The sequence below is a fragment of the Haplochromis burtoni genome, unplaced genomic scaffold (genome assembly GCF_018398535.1).
Source record: "Haplochromis burtoni strain Fernald_Lab_line unplaced genomic scaffold, NCSU_Asbu1 Contig_55, whole genome shotgun sequence".
Classification (NCBI taxonomy): domain Eukaryota; kingdom Metazoa; phylum Chordata; class Actinopteri; order Cichliformes; family Cichlidae; genus Haplochromis; species Haplochromis burtoni.
Genome location: NW_024582416.1, coordinates 1,885,618 through 1,912,305, shown reverse-complemented (window position 1 = coordinate 1,912,305; position 26,688 = coordinate 1,885,618). Strand labels below are relative to the sequence as shown.

The 26,688-nt window shown below is 42.2% G+C and overlaps 1 protein-coding gene across 6 annotated transcripts in view; it reads right to left on the bottom strand.

The window, feature by feature from the left end:
• The window catches only part of ldlrap1b (low density lipoprotein receptor adaptor protein 1b), a 44,674-nt gene extending 18,810 nt beyond the window's left edge, over positions 1-25,864 (bottom strand). For 2 of the 6 annotated variants that reach the window (XM_014333576.2, XM_014333579.2), the window contains exons 1-3: positions 25,383-25,864; positions 3,984-4,126; positions 2,471-2,583 (exon numbers count right to left, since the gene is read on the bottom strand). In XM_014333576.2, coding sequence (XP_014189062.1) covers positions 2,471-2,583; positions 3,984-4,126; positions 25,383-25,467 — 341 coding nt within the window. In that variant the 5' untranslated portion in view covers positions 25,468-25,864. The remainder of the gene's footprint in view (positions 1-2,470; positions 2,584-3,983; positions 4,127-25,382) is intronic. The other 4 variants (XM_042220807.1, XM_042220808.1, XM_005922294.3 and 1 more) reach the window with 3 other exon arrangements.
• Positions 25,865-26,688: the final 824 nt, after the last annotated feature.

Genomic DNA, 26,688 nt, shown 5'->3' with positions numbered 1-26,688 from the left:
TCTCAGGTGCAGAGTACGCTTTCAAATTAAGCCATAATAGCTTTGCTCCACTATTTGATCATGATGCCATCACTCTAACGCCAAAGACTCGAGCGCGACGGCCAGTCGGGGAGGGGATACCCAAGATGATGGAAGAAGGATATAATGAATTTCTGCCATCTGTCCTTCCTTTCTCCTTCGTGCATCATCTTCACTGTGCGATAGTCACACAGTCTGCTAACCAATGACAGACATAAAAAACTTTGGAGGGGTGAAAAATCACAGCTGTGATCTGAGGAACACAACCGAGATTTACGGGCAAATGTTTAGACGGGAGGGCATCGGGGAAAATTGGGTGTCAGGCAAATCTGTTTATTGGCCGTTCATCTTCTTTACGTCTGAGCTCTATGCTGAGGTCACAGCTGGACTCGCCCGGTACAACTTTTTAATTACTATAAACTATTTATTTCTTCAAATAAGCAAGTTCATAATTAACGCAGCATTTTTCTGGAGTAGAGGGTTGGTGCTGAACAATGATGCCAACACGGACGTGTCAGCTTCCTCTGATATCCACTTGAGTTCACGTGGACATTTTAACAAGTAAGATCGCTTACAGCCTGCAACCCAACTTCTTTATGGCCTCTTCATAACATCTCAAATAAGGTTGAACTCATCTACCTCGATACTGCAGTTACAGCTGGAGCTGGGACATGCCCATGACTTGTCTTAGGTCCTTTTAAAACAAAACAGTAGCAACCACTCCATGGACCTGGTGGTGGAGGGATTTGGGTGCCCGAGAGATGCCAGGAGCTATAGCAAATCAGTCGTGAGCGAAGAGCAGCACCAAGCCTGACTCACGAGCACGCTATAGAGACGACAACTAGTAGGTCCAGAAACCTGGCCTGCACCAGAGACACCTCAACCTCCAGGCTCAGTGAAAACGAGCCACATGAGCTCATTTTCCTGTAGCACACCACCTGCGGGTGGAGCTGCAGATGTGAAGTGCTTTGTGGCAGTTGAAGGCGGACGCCTTGGAGGTCGAATCCCAGCTACCTAAACTAGCTTTAATGGAGTAAGGAGGGTTGTTTTGTGGACATAAAGGTTTATGCTGCATTTTTGGGCCTGATTTCACTTTTCAGACCTTTATATGGAGTCTATTAGTTAAATAGCGAGGGAAAGATATGAAACAAAAGAAGTTAGCTGTTCTAGCTCCACCCTGTTATTTGGCTCTCCTATCACCAGCTTTAACAACACCCACACAACCCACGGGAATAGGAGTGTCTACTCCTGCATCTCCCCAAATCCCACAGTGTATAAATTGCTGAAAATCGGCTCAGAAATCACAACTTTCAGGTTTTCTTCAGTATCCAGTTAATCCAGTGATAACAGGACATGCTGTCAGCTCTTCCTGCATCATTTTAATTTGAACAAATATGGAGCTCGGGGCTAAAACTGTAGATCCCTGCATAATTTTCTGAAGCCCATTTCGCTCACTTCCTCCAGAACGTCCTTGGTTAAAAAAAAACAAACAAAAAAAAAAAAAACATTGCTCACAAAAAAATGATGCAAATAAAAGAAATTCTTACAGAGCAAATGAAGAATTGATCTTAATGTGTTTGGATACACTTACAGCTTGCAGCAACGCAATTAATCAGCAGAGTTTTATCTCCACCCAACCCTGTGACATCTGTCATTCTGCCTCACCCTCCCTTTGCACAACAGTGAAAATGTTAGCCAAGTTTAGTCCCCCCAAAAAAAGAAAAAGAAAAACAGCCTGGAGATGGAGAGACGAGATTTTTAATATAGATAAATGGTGCATGCTGGAAAATTAGCTCCATCTTGCACAGCTAGGCGACAGTTGTTCAGTGATAAGCGATGCAAAATTGAGCAGGTGGGGAGACTTTCCTCTCAAATACAGGCAGAAACACGACTTGTCCATCACATGGCTCCATGATACCTTGAGAAAACGGTCAATAATTTAAATGTTGTCCTCAATCTGCCAGCTTTGAAAAGAAATTAGTGTACACAGCCCACATTCGTGCTGGGAAAAACGCTGGAAAGTCCCAACTCTCCTTGATTTGTCAACTCATATAAGTGGAATTTGAGAAAAGTGAATCCAGCTCGGGGCCAGCAGAGGCGAGGCAACTTTTATATGCAAGCTCTGGCAGGCAAGTGAGCTCTTAAGACAAGTGTGTGTAAGACACATCTGAGGTAAAAGCTCAGACACACAGCTCCCGAGAGCACCGAGACTGATTAGAAACAGCGCTGATAGACTCCTACCCTCCCTGCCTCTCCCACCGCCTTGGGAGCGCCACACCTCCTAACACACATCTATCCAGTGATAAATGACAGCAAGAGGCGGATAACAACTTTTGCTTTATTGTGAATGATAAAGACAAGCTTAGGGTGAAACTATTTCACAAATCCAGACAACCTGGTCAGGTCAGCGGCACACAATGTTTGCCTGAGGAGGTGAAAGAGGCAGACTGACCTGTATATGGAGACGTTTTCTATCAGCTGGTTTGAGGCACTGTCACGCAGGATGATTCCACGAGGGGAGACCGTTAACGAGACTTTCTGGAGCTTTTTTCCACTGGCTTTGGCCTGGAGAAAGGAACATGTAGAGAGAGGAAAGGGTGGAAAGAGAAAGGGTGGAGGCCACAAAAACAAAAAGAGGGAGAGAGAGTTAGCTAACAGAAGGAAGAAGAGGCTAAAACCTCAGGTGCTAATCTTCATTCAGCATGGTAAAAAATAAAAACTACATAAAACATTAAAGTGGCATGTTAGACCCACTCTATCTGGAGTGGGCTGGAACAACCAACCTGTTAAATGATAACTTCTATCTCTCGTAGCAGTTTTATTCACATAAAGAATATTTTAGCTAAAAAGAAAAAAGGTGTTTTATATCCTCAAGTTTAAAATTACTCTGAGGTTGAGATGTAGAAATGCTTTAAACCTTCCCTCCGTTTCACTTTAGTGTAGTAATGTGAAGATCATTTTAACCTGGGCCTAACTGGGCCTAACTGGGCCTAACTGGGCACGGAGTTCATTTCCAGCTCCACATTTTCGTTCCTGGTTTTATCAAAGTAGCTTCACATGATGCGCTGCTCAAAACAATCCTTCTTTATCATTTACCAAGGCTTGATGCGCGGTCTGTTGGAAACAAGCTATTTTAGCTCTTCCTCCTTTAAACATACTTGCTTCTAATTGGCTGCCCATTGCACACACAAGGTTTGTTGAATAGCAAGTGGGCGGAGCTTCTGTGTCCATCTCAGGGACATCATCAAGTTTAGAAAAAGCACCTGAAACTGTGCGCTTAGAAGAGTCTAAAGCCTGAACTTGTGACTCTCAGGATTACTTGTACAAAAGGCCCATCATGTAATACTTCAGCCATGTTTAATATGAGCACCTCTCGTGGTTAGAGCGCCTATGTGACAGCAACTAATTCAGGCTATCATATACAATCTATGTGGCGTCTATCGTTAGACAAAAGCACTGTCACACAAACCTGTGCGATAAAGATTATTTACTTTATCAAGTCTATTGCTTAAAATCACTCAATTCCCATTCAGGAGTAAGCATCCTCTGCAGGGGGGCATTAAGGGCAGGCAGCAGATTAGACCCAATCAGAGCCTCTGACTTCATTCACCGTGCCCCACTATTCTGCCACCGCTAACTTCATTATCCACTGAGCTGCCAGATCCAATAACATTAAGCTCTCCACCATGATAAAGCTGACTGAGTCACACAGTGTCCACATACTAATTGCATCCTCCTCTAAATGTCAACCTGGGCCTCAGGGAAGCAGCCAACCAGTCACTTTTCACCGAGGTGTCGGCGAGGTCAGGTCATAACGGAGCACGCTTCTGAATGACTAAAATATTTAAGCGGCAGAGGTGATGATGAAGAAAACGTCACGTATGCTCGAGAGAAACTCATTTTCTTGGAACCGTTTTCTGAACATTAAAAGGAGATTTTAAACTACTCGTGCGTGCGTGTCTCACCGTTGCCACTATCCTCTTGACAGCTGCTGCTGAGAGCTCCTCTCCTTTGGGCTGCTCGACCATCGTGACCCCCAGATACTTGAGCTGGAACGACATGCCCTCCAGTAGGGTCTCTCTCGTGTCCGTCCAGTTCTCCGGCAGCTCTGCAACATGAGACACACACCATTGACACTTCTGCTCACCACCATTACTAGCCGTTTGCACGGCAGGCTGAAAATCCCCCCGTCAGACATGTCACCACAGCTTGCAGGCTGGCAGAACGTGTCCTTATCATGGGTCTGTACACCCTCCTTTCACAATGGTAAGATTATGCTCTTGTATGGAGTATATTACACTTGCTACATTAAAGACCGTGAGCTCAACTTAGGTGAGTAACAGGAAAAGCAAGGCCTTCAACCTGACCCTCACGGATCAACTGATTTGTTTACTAATAAACAAAATCTTAATACTAAGAATAGTTTTTGATTTAAGGGCCCTCAAGGGCAATTTACTCAGCAGCAAAACTGCACAATTTCATGTCTATGTTGTAGAGGAACAGAAACAAGCACTGGTGCCCTCCATGTTAGAGCTGTTTCCTGATTTAAAAAAAACACTTCGGGCAAACTTTCAGTGGCGTTACCACCATGTGGTATATGCGGATAGTCATAATAAAAGAAAAGGTTTGCTGTTCACCAACATTCAGATAGCAGACTCATGTTCTACCTATGAGTTCTTCTGTGCTTTTCAGTATCGTCCCATTTTAACACTAATATAACGTAGCTGTGTGATCTTGTAAGACCAGCAGAAGAGGTTCGCAACTGTTGCTTCACTGCCTCAGATTGCAACAGTTTTCTTTTTGCATAAGACGGGATGTCCTCATCTGTGGCCTCACATTCAAATTGCATGAAATTAACAGTAGATTAAACGCACAAAATATTCTGCTAATTCTGAGGGGGATGTGGGGAACCCACAAGGATGAATGCATAACTTTATATCATAAAATTATACATCCATTTTTTGCATCTCTTTATACTTCATCAGTAATCAAAGAAGAAGCAGCTGTAGTTTCTTTTTAATCATGCAATAAACATTTTTCCATTCATAAAGAAAAGGTGGTTTTGGCCTCACTGATACTAGTTTCAGTGTTTCTTTTAGTTTATCTGATTCAGTGTGTGTCAGGGACAAAACCTGAGCAGTTCAGATTAGACACGACAACAAAAACAGCCGTTGAAGGCAGCTGACTCGGAGTCATGCAAACATCCCCAAGCCTCGAGAAACATGTGCATCCATGCCTCCATAAGCTGTCTGTGATGGCGCATGTGACCAACACGAGGAGGACTAAAGCTAAAGACAAGCTTTGTTAACTGAACTGTTTTTCATACTTTGTTTTGGTGAACTATAATGACCTCTAGTTAAAAAAACAAAAAACTAAATCCATGTGCTTCATAAGGTGCCACAAAGGCTTTACCCAGACGTCACTGCTGTCACCCCAACTACATGGAGTATTTCCATCAGTAAAAATGACTCCATCAGCAAATCTCCTGTTGTTTGGTACACGGGAGAAAAGGGAAACTTCAGACAATGAAACAATGGTGATAAAGTACCTTTCAAAGGAAAAGAGCTTTATCGTGAAGCTGGAAGTGTGTAGAGGAAATGTGGAGCTGCAGTTACTGACAGCCAAACACTTTAGTTTGTTTAATTTGCATGAATCACACATTAGCAAAGCATAACAGCAGTTTTTTTTAATTACTCTTCACTGCATCTGTTCTCTGCTTTCGCACTTCAAATCCGTTTCAATATCAGTAAATACACACAATTATACACACAATTAAGCACAGCCTCAGTTTCACAGTTATCCCGTTCTTTCCCATCGTCAACCTTTATTCTGGTAAAAACACTGATTACAAAAAACACCAACATTTAAGGGGAAAACAACATGACCAGTGCTGTGTAGATCATACATCTCTTGCAGATTCAAGAGGAAAAACTAGTCGCTCTTTCCTGTTTGCCACATTTCATTTATAATCCTACCAACTCCTGACGGTGAAGCTATTCATAAAAGACGGCTCAGGGCGAATTTGTTTTCGTCTTATTGTGCCATTATGAATAAAGCTTCTGCATCTGGTCAAGTAGTGCCAAATCCCCAACACCTATGTTCAACTTAAGCCAGCACATCGCATTAGATACCCAACAAAGCAGAGCAAAACTGAGTAAATTAGAAACCAGCTGCATAAACAGCAGGAAAAAAGTTTCTGAGTGGAAGACTGGAAGTTCACACAAGTAAACAACTGCTGTCACTGTTCAGCCATTCGCTCCAACAATAAACAAGCCGAGCTCTCCTTGAAGCTTGTAAAAGGTTTAGGGCTTGCCTCTGTGTGGTGTGATTGAGTGAGGGGCAGAGGGAATCCATTTCCCCCTTCAAAAGGTCCATCGGAAAACATTATCAACGACAGCACTAACCCAGGGTCTTCGACGTGATCGTCTGTCAGTGCCACAGTGTTTCTGTCCAAGATGTGCAAACAGGTGTAAGTGGGAAGAGTTTAGGCCTTTCTAAGGGCTTCAAATGTAACGTTTGTTAACCTAACGTTTCTCCTACTGGTATTGGTCTTCACTAAAGGAATTTCACCCAGACTGTGAAAATAAAAATATACAATTCAGCCATTTTTTACACCAAGTTTAATTAAATGAAGAAAAGGGATTGGTGGTGTTAAATACAGTAACACAGACTGCTTGTCTACATGCAGACTAATCATTACGTACACTGTCACGCTCGAAAGTCCCAAATGAGCAGCAAACATCTTATTAGACATGCAGCATTTAAAAGATTCTGGGCCACACCGATGCTGAAAATACCAGTATGGGATACAACACTGTTATAAACAATAACAAGATTTAAACTTTACGTCATACTTGCTTTAAACACTTCCATTCCATAAAACTGACACACCAAAAGCAGATAGGATGATGGTCGCCAAGAAGGCAGATAGCACTGTACAAAATATTGTGATTCCAATCATTTAGAATGTTTAATGTGAGGGGTTTCTTTGACCCCATTGATCAAAATAAATAAATAAAATCACACCAATCCATTAACACTGATACTGGTGTTTAAAGCAAGCTGCAGTCTAGTCCTGAGCAGTAGCTTATGCAACCCAAAGGTCCCTGCATCAGTGCTGATATAGGAAGTGAGGAAGTCAAAACAGGAAACAAAGTGATTGCAAAGAATTATTCAAAGTTTCTACAGAAGGTCATTTCCAAATTTCCCTCTGAGCTCCGGCGCTGATTTATCTTTGAAATGCCAGTAAAGACCAACCCACGCATGCACGACACCAGTGACATTAGTTTTGGCGCACGGCTCCCTTGGCAAGGGTGTCAGTGGCGAGCGTAAACTGCCAGTTAGGTCGAGACCAGCTGATGGGGCTTTGATCATAAAGCCCATTTCACAAGGGCAACCGCCCGTCCCTGCGTGCCTGAGCCTCCACCACAGGCTGTGGGTGCAGATGGCGACAAAGAAAAGCCCAGGCTGCGGGGGACTTGGCAGCCGCAGCGAGACACCGAGGGATGAAGCCAGCCGTGGACGGATACCATTAACTATGAAAACGCTGTGAGTTCTTCCCTTGTTGACCAGTGGCTCACTTTTACACCATGTTGGCTCGAGCCGAACTAAACAGAGAGTGAGACTGGGCTTTTTAACCGAAAACACGTAGCTGTACAGGACAGGGGTTCAACTGATTTTATTAAAAAATAAAAAAAATAAAAATTGTATTGATTTTGTTTTCATTATATCATGGAGCAAAAACCATAACTGATATAAAAATGTAGTTAATGGCACAGCACGAAACAATGTTATGCCTTTTCTGAGGAACATTTTAACTAATTTACATTTACAAAATGGGAACAAGTACTTAATTTAAAAACTGCTGAACAAATATAAAAGGAGACCATTGATGTGCAAAAAACTATTTCAGTTTTCCAAAGCTTTTTGAACACAGTTACTGTAAACAGCAATTTAAGACACCATATAATTTAGGGAACATAAACCATTTGGAAACAGCTGCTAGCCTATAATATTCCTTTGTTCTCCAGCCAAACCAACCCAGTGCGAGTGGTTATGGAGAATGGTTTTTAATGGTCTAAAAGCAGCTCCAACCAAACCGACACTTAAGTCTGACAGTGAACGCCCCACTCCAAGGTCGAGCTCTTTGAGCTCCTGAGTGGAGGGGGGGGGCAGATGAAGCTCTCCTGCTGAGCTGATCCTGCAGTTACATTAGTGCCTGGATAAGAAAAACACTCACCGTAATAGAATCTGTGGTGGAGAATCACTAGCTGCTATTCATCACTGAAACCAAGTTACAAGGAGTCGCTCGAGATGTTTGCACACAAACGCAGCATCCATCTGTTCTCTCATGTTAATACAGTTTATTTCACTGTTAATCTGAGACGCTGTAATCTCATCTCATATCTGCTGTGCTTGTTTTTGGTTCGTTTTTCTTTTACTACCCACAGTAAGCTTTTTTATACTGCATTATAAAGCCACTTTGCTGTGCTATATTCTGCTTTTATAGAACTAAAGTGAATCATCGTTTAATATTTTATTTAAATTTTACTTTTCATTGTGTTTTATTTAAATTTTAAATTATTCCGCTCCATACTGTTTTATATTTAACCCCCCCCCCCTCGCCTTTCCCTACCTCTCCTCGTCTTTTTCACTCCTTGCTTTGGCTCACCTTTCATTTCCTTACATTCCCTCTGCATTCCTTTTCTTTCTTTGCCTCACCTTACTTCTCCTTATCACTCTTCTTTTTCTTACCTCATCTCACCTTTTCTGTAATGGATAGAAACACAGGCTTAACCTGCACGGTCATAACATCTCTAACCTTGGATGCCTGCTGGTGTTTGTAGAAGAGACAGCGAAGCTTCAGCTGAGAGACTTTCAGTGTTTACACAAAAGCCACGCCGCTGACAGGTCTGCTCCAATGAATTTCAACAAACTGTCAGACGTGCTCAGTAAATGCTCCGAATGATTCAAGGATGAGGAGAGATGCCAATCACAGAACACGCACAGGCTCTGAAAGGCGAGCCGCTGAGCCACGCGTGACCAGCAGTTCACCCTGACTGCAGGGACTCAGGAATCCCTTATCGAGGGAGGATCTGGAAAGGCGATCGTAAGACAAGACTGCACAGATAACAAGCCGAGACTTCAAGTTCAGCAGATGAGACAAATGAGAACGAAACAACAGCTTTCTTCAAAAGCTGGCACGATAGCGGTTCAAATGAGCAACTCTGGAACTGGAGCTATTTTTAGCCTGGTGCATACACCCAGAGTACTACTTCATATGCAATAATAATCCATTTTCATATTGGTCACATTTGCATTAGCACAACTAACACCCCCACCAGCAACAGCCTCTGTGCAGCTGCGGTGCTGATTAGAGCAAACTTCAAAGGCTTCTCGGCCGGTCAGTGAGAGCTGCTCACGGGTGACACTGCCTGTAAATAAGCCTGAGAGAGCAGGTGATGGAGAGCTGCTGTTAGCTGAGAGGAGGGGGACAGGACAGGTAGAGCCTGTGCTTATCAGTGAGCACGATGGTCTAATTAAGCAATCTTCTTCAAAGGATGGAGCGGATAAATAAAGCAGGGTGCTACATTTTCGTGCCTTTCTGGGTCAGATGGTCATGTGCTGCAAACACAGCTGGTTCTGTCCAAAGGATATAAGTATAATTAGCTGCCAGTGTGTTTTCTTTATATGTAGCTCTCAGTCACAGAGGTCTAGAGACCAGCCAGTGATCGGGAAATACAAACTCTTCGATAGTAACCTGTGGCTGCAAGGTAAAAATGTGTATTGCCCAGCAAAATGGCGAGTTGATGCTGGAGGTTACTGGGAGTCACTAGGTAAAACTGGTCACGAAGACGTATACTGCACTGCTCTAAAAACCTCCTCCTTACAATGGCTTTGGTTGCAAGCAGGTTGCAGAGTTTGTAGCTTTCCTGGAAACTATGACTGACTGCAACAAACTCACATCAACTACTCACTGAACTTGATGTGAAACTGAACAGTGTGACGCATACTGACAGCAGAGACCGTTTGCCTTCAAAGTAAAAGTTGCACCAGTAAGACACGACTTTTACTTTTACGGAGAACAGTCTCCATTTTCAGTATGCGTCTTTCGTGCAATCTGCCTGCAACCAAAGCAATAACGAAGCAGACTTTTAGAGCTTCTTTTCGACACATTTCACCCAGCAACCACTCACCAAGCAGTCTGTCTCCAGTGGCCTGTGGTTGTCTAGGCATGTGTGACGTTTACATCACGTACATTATCATACGTTTACATCATCTGCAGCGTTCACATTATAAGGAACAAAGACTGGGAAACTGAAATCTCAGCACAGGAATGGAAATCAGATTGTGACTTATAGTTATACTTTAACTCATTCATTAATTTCAATGTCCCTCCTCTGAAGTTATATCATTACAATAGGCATAAACCAGAAATATGCATCAAATGCATACCAAGGAACTCTTTGATTGATTGTCATAAAAACACAGCTCATTTTTCCCGGTTTTCCTGCTGCACTGAAAGTTGAAACAAAGTTATCCTTGGAAATAAAACAGGTTTGACAGAGTCGCCCACACAGTTCATGTTGAATCCACACATTTCTTTACATGTTTACATTTTGATATGACAAAGGTTAAAGCAACAGTATCACAGACTCGTAATAACCCTTAATAAAGGAGCCTCTGACAATCAGTCACTGAGGTGTATGCAGCCCATAATCACACAGTTCACTCTGCCAATCAAATCCTGCTGCCATCCCCTCAGTCTCTTCCTGCCTCGGACAAGTTTCAACACTCCCAGCTGCAGAAGAAGAGGCGAACCAGGAAAAATGTACTGCTGCTTCATCGCTCAACTGCTGATGTGAGAAACCTCTAAAAAAACACAACAGCTCACTGTAAACTGAGAAGAACATAATGTGTGTGATGTCTGGATCAAATGTTCCTGTAACCAACTGTGATAACAGGTCATTAAAGTGATGAGATTTCTGCACAAAGAGCATCTCTGACGCATTTCGCTATGTATGACAATGTCAGATTGTGTTCAGCTCACACTCCAAGCTCCTGAAATCTGTGGTTATTTCACTGAATTTCAGTTTTATAGCCAGTCTGCATATCAAAAACTGGAGCACAGAAAGAATTATTCATGACTGAGTCTTTGTCACGTCTTACAACCTTTTCCATCACCTCTGTTATTTTACTTTCTCTAATATCTAAAAGTTGAATAATCTTCCATTTATCCATCCATCCACCTTCTGCTGCTTATTCCCAGTCCGGATTGCAGCACTGGCAGTCTAAGCAGAGACGCCCACACATCTCTTTCCCAGAACGCACCATCCAGCTCTTCTGGTGAAACCCTGAGGCTTTCCCAATCTCACCAGTGTGGACATGCCCAAAACACCTCACCTACAAGGCACTCAGGAGGCACCTGATGAGGAGAAGAATTGGCTCGACTCTCAGCCCCTCCTTAATGGTTTCACAGGAAGCTCATCTTTGCTGCTTGTCTCTGTAATGCTTATTCTTTTGGTCATTTCCCACAGCTCATGGCCACGAGGGGAAGGAAATCAGATCAACCAGGAACATTAATAGCATCACATTTACACTCAGCTCTCTCTTCAAAATAATTGGAGACGTTACACTAATCCTTCTGCCAGTTCCTGCTCCAGTCTCCTCTACCCGGGAACAAGAATCCCATTCCAGATAATCCTTGTCCAAATTCATTCATAAACATACAGCTTTTTCCCTCCATGTTTTACTCCAAGCAAACCAAAATGTGTCACTATTAACCATGAGAGGACGTCCAGTCCTCTTACTGTCTGGGGACAGCAGCAGCAAAAGTAAAAACAGGAAGAAGCCGCTCTGTTCTAAAGCCGCGAGCCCCCACTTACTTTTACACCTATTTGCTACATGTTGTGTACTGTGCACATATACTGCACTCATATCAGAGTAGACATATCCCAGAAAGCAATAGATACGTGGCTAGAGCAAGGTGATTAGCTTAAACTTGCAGAGTGCACCTGGTAGTTGGGTCAGATGAAGGTTAAATCATGTGCAATCACTTGGCATCAAGGGTTTGGTCTCAGTCTGGTTGATCTGGTCCACGCCTGAGTGCAATTACTGTGTTCACACCTGCATAAACAAACCCACTGGGAGGGAGATCCATTTAAACTGACAAAACACCGCAGGAGCGAAAACACAAAAAATAGGGTTAACCTATAACAACTGAACAACTGTTAGGAGTGCAATGCTGAATCACAATATCAACATACACACACTACCAGATACATCTATGGTATCAATCTCAAACTTCTACATCGCCTTGTTCCCGAGTTATCACATTCACAAACTTGGGTGTCCACACTCCCCACCCAACCGCTGCTTGGCCAACAATCATTATCCCATCAGGTTAAATTAGAACTCATAGTGTATTTATACACTATGTCTCCGCCTAAATTTTAAGATTAGGTCTGAAGGGTTAACCAAACATGCTATTAGTGAGATATGGCAGCAAGGCCCAGCTGCAGCTGTCCATCTCCTCTAGTGGTAAAAGGCAGAAAACATAACGTGATGGTCTTGGCCGCTACTTTAAGATTCGATCATTACCCAGAAGTTTTCATGAAGTTTTAATGAAGCTAAAACTACAGAGGGAGATGGGTCCTTTTGATGCAACAAGAGATTAGGAGAGGCAAGACGGCACAGAAGTCTTGGGAATTATAATCAAAGGGATTTGGTCGATGAGCCTGTGCAGAAGTGGTAAAGCAGTGGTGATGGTGCCGAGTCTTTTGGTCAAAGCCAACACAGAGGAAGGTCAGAAAGGATGAGTATCACTCTGCTCTTTCTGGCCATGCCTCTATTTTCAGATGGACAGAGGGTGACAAAGGACAGACAGAGGCATCGAGACATTTTAAGACAAATAAAGACTGAAGACGATGAAAGAGAAAAGGGAAGTGAAATATTTGTAAAATATTTTTAAAACAAGTTAAAAATCTGCAAATGAAGGCAGCAGGCGCACGTAAGTGCCGCCTTTGTATGACAAATGTAATGGCCAATTAGGGAGATGCAACAGTTTAATCACTGTGGAAACAGCAGGACCACTCCGCTGTGCCGCGAGTGCAGACTAAATAATTCAGTTCATACGGTGGAGCTCCCAAAGAGGGAGAGAGGTGCAGCCATACAGGCACAAAAAAAAACACAAATCACCACCAGAGCCATGCTGTCAACAGAGTCATTTTGTCACTGCGATCTATTCTGCTTCCAGCTGACATTAATAGTGTTTCTCTGCTTGAAAATGGATGAAAGCTCATCTCCAAATACAAGACATGATTGCACAAGCGCTGAGAACAAATAAAAGATAAATAACAGTAACAGTCTTTTCAGCCCGAGGGTTGCATGATTTGCGTTTGGCCCCGACAGCTTTATTAAGGAGGGCGGCCACAAAATTGGTCCCCCTCGCCTGCGACGTCAAATCAGCTACTAAGAATGACGGTATTATTGTTCGGAAGCATTTCAACTTACATCTGTAAACTCATCCAGTCTGGTTTCTTTTATCTAAAAAAAACAAAAAAACAACCCCACAACACACAACAGAATTCAAGCCTTTACCATCAGCCTGTAACTTGGAACACACACACAGGTAATTTTCTTCTCCTAGATTACTGTGAGCTATTTTTCACACGAACTGCTCCAGATGACACAGCAAGGCCACTAAATTCTGCGATCCAAAGTGTCCGCATTCCAGCTCAGGTCGCACACCCTCGAGGTGATGCTTGCAATGCCATTTAAAATAACTGTGTCGAATTTTTTACAGAACTTCACGCGGTAACTCAACAACAATGTGACCTGGCTTTGTGAGTCACGAGCGGTGGGCAAAGGATAGCAATGTTGCTGTTGCTATGGAACAACAGCATCGACTGTGTCTCTGAGGTCATCTTTGTTGTGGTTGTATTTATCTGAAATGAATACAGAGAATTTCCAAAGGGATAATAAACACTACTAACTCACTCTCTAACCAGGTAGCCTGTGATTCCACATCACCCCTATGCTTGTTTCCCTTCACTGGCTTCCAGTGAAATTTAGAAGGTGTTTTACACTTTTAATGGAAGTACATACAAATGGCTCCTGCTTACAGACTACTGTAGTCAGCCTCTCTGTCCCTGGGATCAAGCGTTTTTCTTTAATCATTTCCTTTTGAATATGGGTCACACTAAATGCCTGAATGAAACTATATATAAGAATGTATGCCTGAATCTGTGTTTGTATCAACTCTAGGTTTTACAAAATGCTATACAGGTAAAGTTACTGTAACTTTGGAGTGACTGAGTCAGATCTCCTTCATCTTTGTGTGAAGGAGATCTGACTGATCACAATCAGTTCCACCGGTGGGAGTTAATGTTCCAACAGGATGTGGGAAAATTCTTTTAAATTCCCGTTATTGACATCATCCAACAAGTTGTTTGCCTGTGAGTAATCTGTTGTAGTGTCAAAATGCAACAGGTATTTATTCCCCCATGTTTGCTATGAATCATTATTTCAGATTGCAGAAAGTGGGGAAGGGCAACTAGTAGCCAGTGTGACACAGTTTGGTTTGACACAAGCACAGATAAAGATGTCACCACCAAAGCAGAGTGCACGGGTCGAGCCTGCAGCACTGACAGTTTGCTCCTTTGTTAGGCTCAGAAAGGAGCTTCACAGCACTGAGAACTCTCTGCATGGTGCCGCGTGAGAGGAAAGGATCCCAGTGCACACGTCTGTAACCTCTGGACTCAAACTGTGAATGACTCATTGTTTTGGCTTGGCTGGACACACTCCGGCATACCTGCATATCTTCTCATGAGCAAAATGGGAAATTCAATCTTCTCTGCAGTTTCAACTGGTTTAAAAACACATTTTATTGTCATACAGAGGAATCTGCACAGGAAAAAATTTAAAAAAAAATAAAAATCTGGCAACCCACAGGGTTTCAGTCTTGCTATGGTTGGAGATGTGCGTCACCCTGGGATACTGGGAAAGGCTGCACTGCCTGGCTGCCTTTTTATATGGTCCTCCAGACAATCATGGTTTAACAGAGGTGCTGTTAAACACCACTGCTCTACAGACAGCGAGGGAAGTCAAAGCCAGCTGTCAACCTAAACAAACTGGCACAGATGTCTCCTGCAAAATGTCAGCGAGCATTTAAACCACCACGATTAACATGATTCTGTACAACTAATTAAATAAAAAGGGCCAAACACAGCAGTTTAACAGTCAGATTCAATCTTCACAGCCCATTATTCACACGCATTATGAAAATTTATAAAAACATCACATGCAGACTTCACATGGACTGACTTTAAAAAACACACTACAGCCTGTCACCACGACGGGCCTCATTTACACAAAGTCATGTTTATAGTTTTAAGACCTGCAGGAATAATAAAAATACCCATTAATCAAAGCACATATACTGTGGTGTCCTCAATGAAAGCACACGGCCTCTAGTGACTTATTAAATAAATGCAAATACAGTGACATATTTTATTTGCCAAATATTTTATACCAAAAAAGAAAAATAACATCCAGTTTCTCATCTCCCAGATAAACTACAAATCCACAATTTCTGCAGTAGTACTTGTTCTGTTCTGTAGCCTCGGTGAGATGACTGCAGGCTCTGGTTTGAGTTAGAGTACATTCAACTGCAGGTCGTCTCTGGGGAACAAGCTGAATAAATGTCACAGAGCGCCACAGGAACAACCCAGGCCTCCAAGCCAGCCAACAGGAAAAAGAGATGGGAAGTGCAGGTACACGCTGATTGGCACGCCTTACTAAATTAGACAGGGGACTGTCCATGAGTGAATCAATCGCAGGTGGCATCATTTTTTATTTAAGTGGTGGGTGAACAGCACTATATTAACAGGTTGCACTTAAGACTACAGAGCAGATCCCACAATCCCATCTCTGATCCTTTGGGTCCTCCAGGTTGAGGTGTGGGTCCTCCAAGAATCGAGCTTAACCATCAAACTGTTCCTGAGCAGTTTGAGTCAAAGCTGCATCAGGAGACCACTGTCATTGGGGAGTAACGCTGCCATAAGACTGTGTCAGTTTACAATGTTAAAACTGTCTGAAACAGGTTAAAGTAAGAGCTGCATAATTGCCAGGACCAGCTTCCTCTGTAGCGCTTTGAATTATTCATTGTTTTACTTTCAGTAAAAAATTTAAAAAAATGCCTCACCATCTCATACATTAATACCTGTGCTCCAATTACTAAATCTTAAACTTGTGAGAAAATAGTGTAACATGGATCCTTTGAGACCTCAAGTGACCCATATCTCTTGTGAGATGACTTTTTTTTTTTTTTTTTTTTAAGTCTCACGGCAACAAGATGTGTTCAAAAAAAGCCCAATTCCAGCGTTATTAGATTCCAATCAGGACTTTCTGGGCTAATTTAGAAACTGCTGACTGACGCAAGGAAAGATGCCTGAAGGTATAAGCAGAGACAAAAAGCCCAGAGCTTGTTGAGAAAGAAACATTCAACTTCTAAGTGTGCCCAAAATAAAAGAAAGTTCTACATCTAAGCCAATATGTTCTTTTCAGCCTTTTGATTCCAAGTGTAGAGTAAAATCATCACTCACAGAGCTGGGCATTATGGGAAAAGGCTGAGAGGGAGCATTGTTAAGAAAAGAAAGACTGAGTGTTAGTCAAAGGGAAAAACTGTGTTAGACCACATGGGACAATTATCATTGTCTGTCTCGGCTGCGTACAAAAACTGATACGCTACTATTGTCCCGTCTTCCTTTGAGCTCCAGCTTCAGTGGAAACTGTTTAAGAAATGACTGAAAACCCAGGTCAAAGACTCTATGTGACATCCACAAATAAAACCATTAAGCACAAATGACCACAGAGGCATAAACAGACCAGTTCACTAAGGGAGCAATCGATACGAAACGAGATCAAATGAACAGTCAACGAGGATCCATTTAGCCCATCAGCATGTGACCTCGTCTGTCTGTCCCTGAGCTTCAAGATGCTTCTCTACTTTCATCCTCCAAACCTGTGGGTTAATCATAATAATCATAATCAATATCAGACGGCGCACATGTTGCATGAGCGTGCAGCCATCAGCGTTTAATTTTTAGGCCCGTCTGAAACAACGTTCAGTGTGAAGGGAAGGATTTGTAGAAAATAAGAGTCTTATAATTGATGCCTTAACATTGAGACACATGTCACTCAGTATTGGCCAAATCCACTCAATGAAGGAAAGTGAGGAGATGAGAGGAGAAATGAAAGGTCATGCCAGTCAGGGATTACAGCGGATGACCAGCTGAGGCCAGAATGTACTCTCAGCGGGAATCTGGGTTATGAAAGTGATCCTTAAAGCGCTCTGCGCGGAGTCACGGCTAACAGGAGCGGCTGCACTCCAACGCAGCTCAAATCACTCTCACTGAAAGCGATGCAGTCTCCACAAAATCGAGGGATGCACGGTGCACCTTGTAGTCTATGCAGATAAATATACCACCAAATCTCTAAATTATTAAAGACAGGTTGCTCTTACATCAGGCATGATAAAAATCCTTGAAAAACTAGTGAGAAATTTGAAGGCAAACAGAGTGTGCCTGACCCCTACACACACTACACATACACTAGGCTAATGTTACTTGATTTTTCTTATACGAGTTCAGCCTCATATTTCAACCAGCAGGTCTTTAGAACAATTTTGTGGAGTGGATTCTTGGCTTCCTCATAAATGGAAGTTTTCTCCTCACAAGGACTCATTTTTATCTCATTTGTGCACAAATGAGCCCGAGCAGGTATGAAAACAGCCCTATGTTAAAATGGACTGATTCAAATAAACATATCTAAATTAAAAGATATAACCACTGCGTTTAGAAAATGCTCTCATACGCTAAAGATCATTAAAGGTGTGATACTGGAATGTGCAATCATTTATTCATAACTGAACTTTGAAGCAAACTGGAGCTGTGTTTAAAAGGACGCCAGCATCTCAAGATTCAAAAACCATGATTACCTTATTTTATTGTGCTTCTATCGAGTCTGTTTTGTCTTCCTTGGTGTTGTGGTTTGGACGCTTATCTGTAAAGAACAGAAACTCCACAGCCGACAGTTTCAGCAGTTGGTTAGATTGATTGCACTCTATTCCTTTGCATAGAGTTTCAGTTTCTTTTTTTCTTGCTTAGGGCTCATAGCACCAAAACGCAGGCAGCTTTTTCCAGTAGCCCTCACTCAAAAGAACAGGTTGGAGGTTTTATATCCAACAACAATGTGCTGTAATTGTTTTGAAAAATCTAGGTGTGGGATGGATGGCTCATCCACAGCAAAACAACAGAATAAGATAATCGAGTAAAGTCTGCCTAAAGTGCAGATCGATGTTTGTCTTGTTTAACACATCAGCATTTCACACCCGGGACCACAGATCTACAGCATGACCCTGAAATTTATGCAGTATGCAGGTCAATCCCTCTACAAGTGTACTCTCTGCACACGACTCCAGTGCGTTTGGGTGTTTCTTTGCAGATGTCTTTCAACTTCTGGCACCAGCACAGAAACGCAGATCCAAGCAGGACTGAGGAATCCTGAGGCATTTTCAGCACAGCAACAGTTTTCCAAAAGGTTTAGATTTAATAAAAAGGTCAGAGATATAAACCAAACAGAACCTGCACCAACCTGAACCCACATGTGCCTTAAACTAAAGCAACAGTCAAACCAAAGCAAATGATAACTAATCTGAAAGACATGAGCCTCCCAGGAGAAACGAGACAGACATCTTGGGAGGAAACAAGTTCATACAGATGCAAAGCAGGTGAAGTAATTTCCTGTATAAGCCTTGGATTGTTAACCAGTAGAAAAATTCAGGTTCATCAGCCAAAATGGACACGAGGCCAAGGGCCACAGGACAGCACAGTGACTCTTTAGATTTTGGACTGCTGGGTGGACAAAACAAGTCATTTAAAAACACGTTGGAAGAACGTAATTATTCGCTGCCCAGTGTTTCCTCCAGGACAGCTCTGACGGGTAAAGCCAAGAAAAGTTCAGGGCTGCAGTGTTGTGTGAAAATAGCTTCACATTCATAAATAATCCTCTTTCCAGTCCCACAGACTTCATATATAGAATGAGTTAATGGTAAAGAGGAAGCGTGAAATGTGAGGATTGTGCTGATGCTGAACAGGGATGGAGGGGGTGGGGAAAGGCAGGGTGTTTGATTCCTTCCTCCTGGCTGAACACTCAAAAGAGATCCATAAATCATTACAGATACACTCAGTCAAGTTACAGAAAGGAGGACTGTCTCTAGTGTAGGTGCACAGTAATGCTTGAGGACTTGTGTAGCTATTTAAGTATTACTGACACCATTGCTCGACAGATTAAACAGAAGGAGCTGTAACTGTGGACTGGAGCACTAACTGCTAACAAAGAGAAGGCTATCCAAATACACTTAATTGGTATTTTAGGCTCTCTTCTTGCCTCAAGTGGTGTTTATTAGGCACCAACACGGCCTACTAACAATGAACCAAAGCAACACTGACCATATGTCTAGACATATGGCTAAAGTAGATTACATGAACTATTTCTTTCCTCGAAGTCATGCTGTTTAGACCCAGACGTCCTTACTGGTGTCTCGGAATGACAGAGTAAACTGGAAGCACCCTGCACTGTTAAAAGCAGGTGTAAATGTGTTACATCCTATTATTTAAAATAGAACATGAAACAAAAGACAGAGTTAGTGACTCAAGACTTCATTTTCTAGCTTTTTTTCCATAAATAGACTTATGCTTTCATTAAAAGATGCACTTTGGAGAACTAACAGTGGTTAGTCCAAAATAACGCCACATAGAAAAAGTTCTACTTTTCTGATCACAAACTCAAAGCAGCCAGTTTCACCAACACTAAATACCATGTTTAAGTCCAATAATTCATTTTCATCTATTGCCCTGACAGCATCTATTTTTAATATCGTTCTCTGGGAGAAACAGTGACGAAGCATAGTTGTGCAGCCCTACCAGCACATGCTCACACATGACCAAACACAGAAGCAGCTTATAGATACAGATCACAGTAAATCAGTAAGGATTTTACACTCCATAAAGGAAGCCAGCAGGATGTGATCTCTATTACAGCCTGGCAGATACTTTTGGATGACTTTGCACCGGGTGACCAGGGCTGGAGCAGGGATGATGGTACTTTTACAGTTTATGGAAACAGCTCGCCGGGTTCTGCTGATAACTTGGCACACCACCCTCTTACATAAACATGGGTGGTGTCTGATGTCATGTCTTTACTCACCACACCCTATACAGACAATTATATATTGATCACTAAAATATGTTTAAAACTACTTTTGGACACTGATTAATGAGTCAGTATCTTGTATTGCATTTGCGGCAATAACTTGAAAATCTCTGACAGCATGTCGCAATTACACCAGTAAAGTCCAGACCTAAACCTGGCTACACTCACACAAGGGAAAAAACTGGTTAGAGACCCTGTTGCAACCAGGATTATTGTGACATGTGGAATAAACTTCTGATCACATTGCCTTTGAAATGGTTGTTTTAAAGACAGGCATGTCAGGTGCTGTCTTCAATGCTATTTTGATGCATAAAGTTGGCAATAAATTGGCAACAAAACCGTCTCGTATCAGTCTGTGATTAAATGTGGTCAAGCAGACAATTGCATGCAATCTGCTTGCAATAACACAACGATTAACTAGCCTGTAACCATCTGCGTAAACAAAAAATTCATATTATTTTATAAATTCTGTATTCACAGTCCAGACAGAACCTCAGAGATCTGGAAAAATAAACAAATTCCTCCACAGTTACATGCAAACCTTCACTGATCCAACTCAGAGGGATTGCAGTCAGTTCAAGTCAGACCGCGCTTCTTTGGAGAAAGGCTGCCTCTCACCAGGAGAGATATATAGTCAAAAGTTTCTAGGTTGCCCATTTGGTTGCCATAACTACTTGTAAGTGTAGAGAAAAACATTCAATGCAATCATCAGTCACAATGAAGTTGATGTGAGAGACTGATAAACTCCAACAGAAAGCAAATACTTCAAGTTGTTCCTGCTTTATGTGAATCTACAAGCAACTGAATCATGAGACGGGTGGCTTCCTCAAACCAACAAGGCAGCTGACATTAATCCACGATAATAACAGTTTAACATGCAGTACTATCTGAAAAAGGTGTAGAAATACACATCATGATAACTTTGATCAACATCAACTTTGGTTTCCACATAAAGGTCTTAAATGAAACGTAGTCCACACTCTCACACACACAAGTCTGGTCAACTCAGACATTCGGTAATCTAGCAGTGTCAGTACCAATAACCTCAGAGGAGACAGCCTCTTGACCATGAGAAGAAAATGTTTTAGTCATATAGGTGGGGATTTCCTGTCTCACTCACACATGCACACAAACACGTTGCTTTCATGACCTAAAAAGAGGTCTAATGTTACATACCACTCTACCACCTACCAGAAAAAAAATCCAAACTATGTCGATGTAATGAGAGGGCAGCGCAGGAAAGCCAAGAAAGAAAGCATGCTCTTTAAAGATATGCAGGAAACGAATGCAAAAAGCAGGGCAAAGGGAACGAAGCAAGCACTGACGTCAGGCTATTCTAAAAGGCTGACAAACGGCAAGCATTCAAAGACACAGGAGCTTAATGAAAACAATAACAGCACCTGTTATGATCTACCACTGACAGTAGGAGAAGAGGAATTCAGTGTTGATGCATGCCAATGCTGTGAATAGGCTGCTCTGACAAGGCCAAGCCCACACACGGGAGGAACAAGACTGTAAAAAGGCAAAACTTTACCCTAATTGCATATACAGATTGAAATGTTGTGCCTTTAAGGCAATACAATCCAAGCCAGAGGGCACGAGGTTAAGTGAACCTTTAATTCTTAACCTGCATGAATGTCATGTTTAAAAGCAGGGTACACTTTAGAGAAGCTATCAACACCACAGGATGACAAGTTGCTTTTTACTCACAGCACCAAAACAGCCAAGTGTAAGATTATATTAACAGATTGGGGAAAAAAGGGGAAGGTGACGCATTGTTTGATCATACACAAAAACAGGAACCCCAAATAAATTAGTAATGTAGGTGAAAGAATCAAACAATATAAACAGCTGCTCTAAAAAGGCTGACTACACTGTGTGAGAAATGCCTTCAACTTAATACAAAGTTTAAAGTATACTTACTTATGTTGAGAGGTTTTTTAACCACACTAATGAGTAAAGATTTGTGTACTTGTTTCTAAAAATGTAACATATGCATTAGTAAGAACAAAGACCTGTGGTTTGAACTCTTACCTTCAAAATCTTAAGTTAGCAGTGTTATTATTTTGGTACATATTGTGTTTAGATTTTGAGTTTGGTGGATGTCTAATTTGGTTTCCAGTGTTTGTGTGGTTGAAAACAGCGCAGTAACAGCCCTCCATGACCGAGTCTCTTGTAGTGATTAAAGATCCAAATCGATGGTGCTGTTCAGATATTACCGATAGCTGTACGGTATATGGGGTACATCAACGTGACAGAAAGTGAGATCTTGAGACTTATCTGGATGCGGCTTCTGGTGTTTGTGTATCCAAGAACAGTGTACAGTTTGAACGCTCCGAAGTGATTAATAACTTCAGGTCAGTGCTCAGATGTTAATAAACGGTAACCGTGTGGTGTATGGGACACATTAAAGCAACAAAACTTGATGTGAATTGACAGAAATACATGTTGGGCAAGATAAATGAAAAAATTCTGCTTTGGTCACTTCAAACTGGGTGGTGGCTGTGAACATCAGGTTGATCTTCTAACACCATCTAACATCAGTAAAGAAGAGCAAGCTCACAGTTTGTCATGCACAGACAGGAAAGAATAAGAAAGTGTTGTGGTAGGTTTCAAAAATAATTTTACTGGATTCCAGATATAGGTTGTAGTCCTCCTCCTTGGCTGTTAGAAGCGATAAGCACTCCAGCGACTGTGTTCACAAACATTACTCTAATTGTTCGGTGTATGGGGCAGATTCAAGCAAACAAAAACAGAGATGTCGGTCACTTAACACAAACTAGAAATTCTGCTAACATATTTTGAGTTTGTGAGTTTATTCCTTTTTGATTTAAATTATTTTTTTAATTCACTCCTATTTTGTAGATTAAGTAAGTATCATTTCACAGTACCCATTCATATTACATGCATCTGCTGATATTGTTGCATCCAGAGTTAGAGTATCTTCGTATGGACACTGGCTAAAATATTAAGCCCACTTTATATCAATTATATTTTCTGTTTGTTTCATTATGTTTACAGTTGTGGGGTTTATTTACTGTCATGTTAGAACAGTAAAGCTGTAAAGCGAGGGGCTAGGTTAATGACCATCAGTGTGGTAGCAACATAGGAGAGTGCAGAGCTCGCTGAGAGTGGGTAATCACTCACCGAGACAAGAGTGATAAATAATGATTATATTTAAATATCAGTAATTACAGTATTTAATGCGAGATGCTTAGCTGGTGCCATAAACTCAGCTCCTGGTCCCACAGCAAAGACAGGATTATGCAGCATTATACTAAAAGCAAGGTACACTGATAGGTGTTCAAATATAATTATATCCAAAATTCATTTTAAGACAGAAGTGATCACGCCTAAAGGATGTGCCCAGTATCATGATGTAGGCAAAAAAAAAGTCTTAGAACTTACTTAAGCTGCTGCCTATCCCACGTAATGAGATGAGACTTGAAAGTTCACAATCCCTCCTAACAAGAACTAGCTAACTTCCCAGAATTCAATAAATGATGTAGCTTTCTTAAATACATGAACAAATCATACCGTAAATGCGATAATAGATAACAGAGCTAATGTCTCAACCTGTGGATCGACTCAGACTCCACCAGCTTAAAGAATAGTTTTTACCTGTAATGCTTCATTTGCTCAGTTTAGGGGCACCTGAACCAGCACTCCACCTGCTCCAGGTTCTGGTTAGAGAGACCTTGCAGCTCACAACAGATCTTCAAAGAAGAGCAAGGACTACTATCTCCAGCTGTCGTTCCAGACGGTGGAGCTGGAGTCTGTCGAACCACAGGCCAAGTCTCACAATAGTGAGTAGTTTACTGATGCGGACCAGAATTTTAGCATATATATGTAAGATGTAGCTGTACATCCAGCATTTTGTGTATTTTACACCACAGTGAAAGTAATCAATGATTTCTAGCAAATTTCTTGGTTTCAGGATTACTTTATTCTGTCATGTCTACAAATATAATGCATTTAAAATGCATTTCATGGTGTGATCATTTGATTATCATTTCTACACCTCTGAAAGACCGTTACAATCTTAAAGCATTAAAAAAGGCTCCTCAGGAGTTCTGCCAACTTTTCTCATTTTTAAAAACATCCAGATAAAACTCAAAACCTCTGAAAAAGACTTAGAGGTGTGACCTCTGCCACAGATTCCACATGGAGGGGAAACTCCATTATCAGCTGAGCTGATCGATTATTCATGGAGGGGTCTGCGTAGCTGCTGCCCGATCGCATGTGGAAGGACCCTGCTGATTGTGCATCACTCCCAAAACAAAGCATCGATTGGTCTGGCACGTGTAAGCACGGTCAAGCCAACAGCTCCATTGTCTGTGAAACAAAATAAAAAAAAGCCAGAGAGGCATGGGGAGCAGGGGGTAACCCCCCACTCTTTGTGCAAGGCAGCTGAGCATGCATGCGACGATTGAAGAGCATCGTCATCATAGTGCATCCTAAAGACACCTCCATGGTGTTTGAAGAATCCCCCCTTTAACACAGCCTCCTCATTTTTGTGTTTCCCAGTGTGCATCGCCTAGCAACAGAGTGAGTTGTAGGGCTTGTAAAGGCTTGCCAGGAAGGAGACCGCTCATCTCTCCGTGCCTGCTCCTGCCTCCTTAAAGTCCAGATTACAGTGTTTTAGCTCCCACCGATCCTCTCCTGCACGTTTCCGAGCGCGTCTGAGCGACGTGGCAGGAAAAACAGCAGTACTCCTCAAACTTTTGACACGTTTTGTTTGCGCCTCTGTTCCAAAATAAACTCAGCGGAGTGGGCAGGGAGCCGGCGTGGAGGCTGAACTTGTTATTCCGAGCCTCACAGGGAGTCAGTTTACGAGCTGCGGGGCGCTGCTGTCAGTTTCAGTGTCAAGTTCAATCCCCTCACTAAACGTTTCCTGATGTGAAACTATTCGGGTTGCTAGGTGTTCACGCCACTACGACAACTGTAGCTAGGTAACGCTCGGAGACCACCGGTTTTACAGTTAGCTACTTGTGGAGGCTAGCTCTTCTTAGCCAAGTTAGCTTTGGTGTAGCCAAATTAGCACAAGCTACTGGATAACACATGAGTGCAATGAGACGGCGAATACTTACTTTTATGTCTGCCCGCACCCCAGGACTGTTTGGCGATGCTGGGGCTCCGTATAATTGCCCTTCCGGCGGATTTCAAAGCGTCCATATCGTAATCCAAAAGTGGGGCAAAGAGCCCGACGAGCGCCTGTGTGTGCGTGTCGAAACACTCCGCTCGGTTTAAAACAAACCTCTGTCGTTCAAACTTTGTTTCAGCTGTTCTTCTCTCCCCTCCTTCGTACGACTAGCTCTCAGCCGACGGTAAATTACCATGTTCGTCCCCCTGGGCGGTGTTAGTATGTAAATTAACCGGATAAGGTGCGTGACGCCCGCTTGTGGAGTCACGCGAGTGGGTGAGGTAGTAAAAGCAGCCGCGGCGGCGCTGGCAGCCCGGACGGGCGGTGCTAGTGTTATTCCTGTTAATAACGCCCTCTAAGACCCGGCCTACAGTTTCTACTGTCCCCCCGCGTCTTCTGCGACGACTGACGTGATCCTCCGATCGCCAGCTGCTCATAAGGGGGTTCAAAAATATGGTTAGGGGGCCAGAAGCGGCCGTCAAAGGCACCCAACCCGGCCCACAGGTCCTCTTTAGAAAATGTGCAACTTACAAAGCAAGAGGTCAAAAAATTTGAACTGTATTTTTGTTTGTTTTTATAGCCTTCATTCTGACATACCTTAAGAAGACAAATGGCATATCTGCCTGGCGTACTATTAAGGAAGTAAAAACAAACCATTAAACTGTCAAATTTTATAGCCAGTTGACCTGGAATGTCTAGCTGCGTGTCTCAGGCAAAATAGTATAATTTTACTATTTGTGTATTCAGTACGGGTGGTGTTTAGAACTGCAGTGTACATGTTGCCAAATGCAGTGGTCTGATTGGTCACATTTGTTTATTTGGATTGGAAAAATCGCTTCTTGTTGTTATTAGTTTATTGTTAAGATCATAAAATCATATATTAATATTCAAATATTTGCATGAATTTTAAGTGTCCAGTGTGTAAAGGCCTTTACAGTGAGTCCACAGTAAAAAATAGAAAATCTTTGATAAATATACACAAAATTTAAGTTTTATAATCGCAGATAATGAGCTTCCTTTTGTTTTTGCATTCTTCTTCTTAAAGCTCAAGCCCAAAAAGTCATGCTGATGGGGTTTACTACAGCAGAATATGTGACACATTACAGGAAAAGCCAAATGAAGACACATATGTGCACACACAAACAGCCAAACAATGACACAAATTTAGATAGATAGATAGATAGATAGATAGATAGATAGATAGATAGATAGATAGATAGATAGATAGATAGATAGATAGATAGATAGATAGA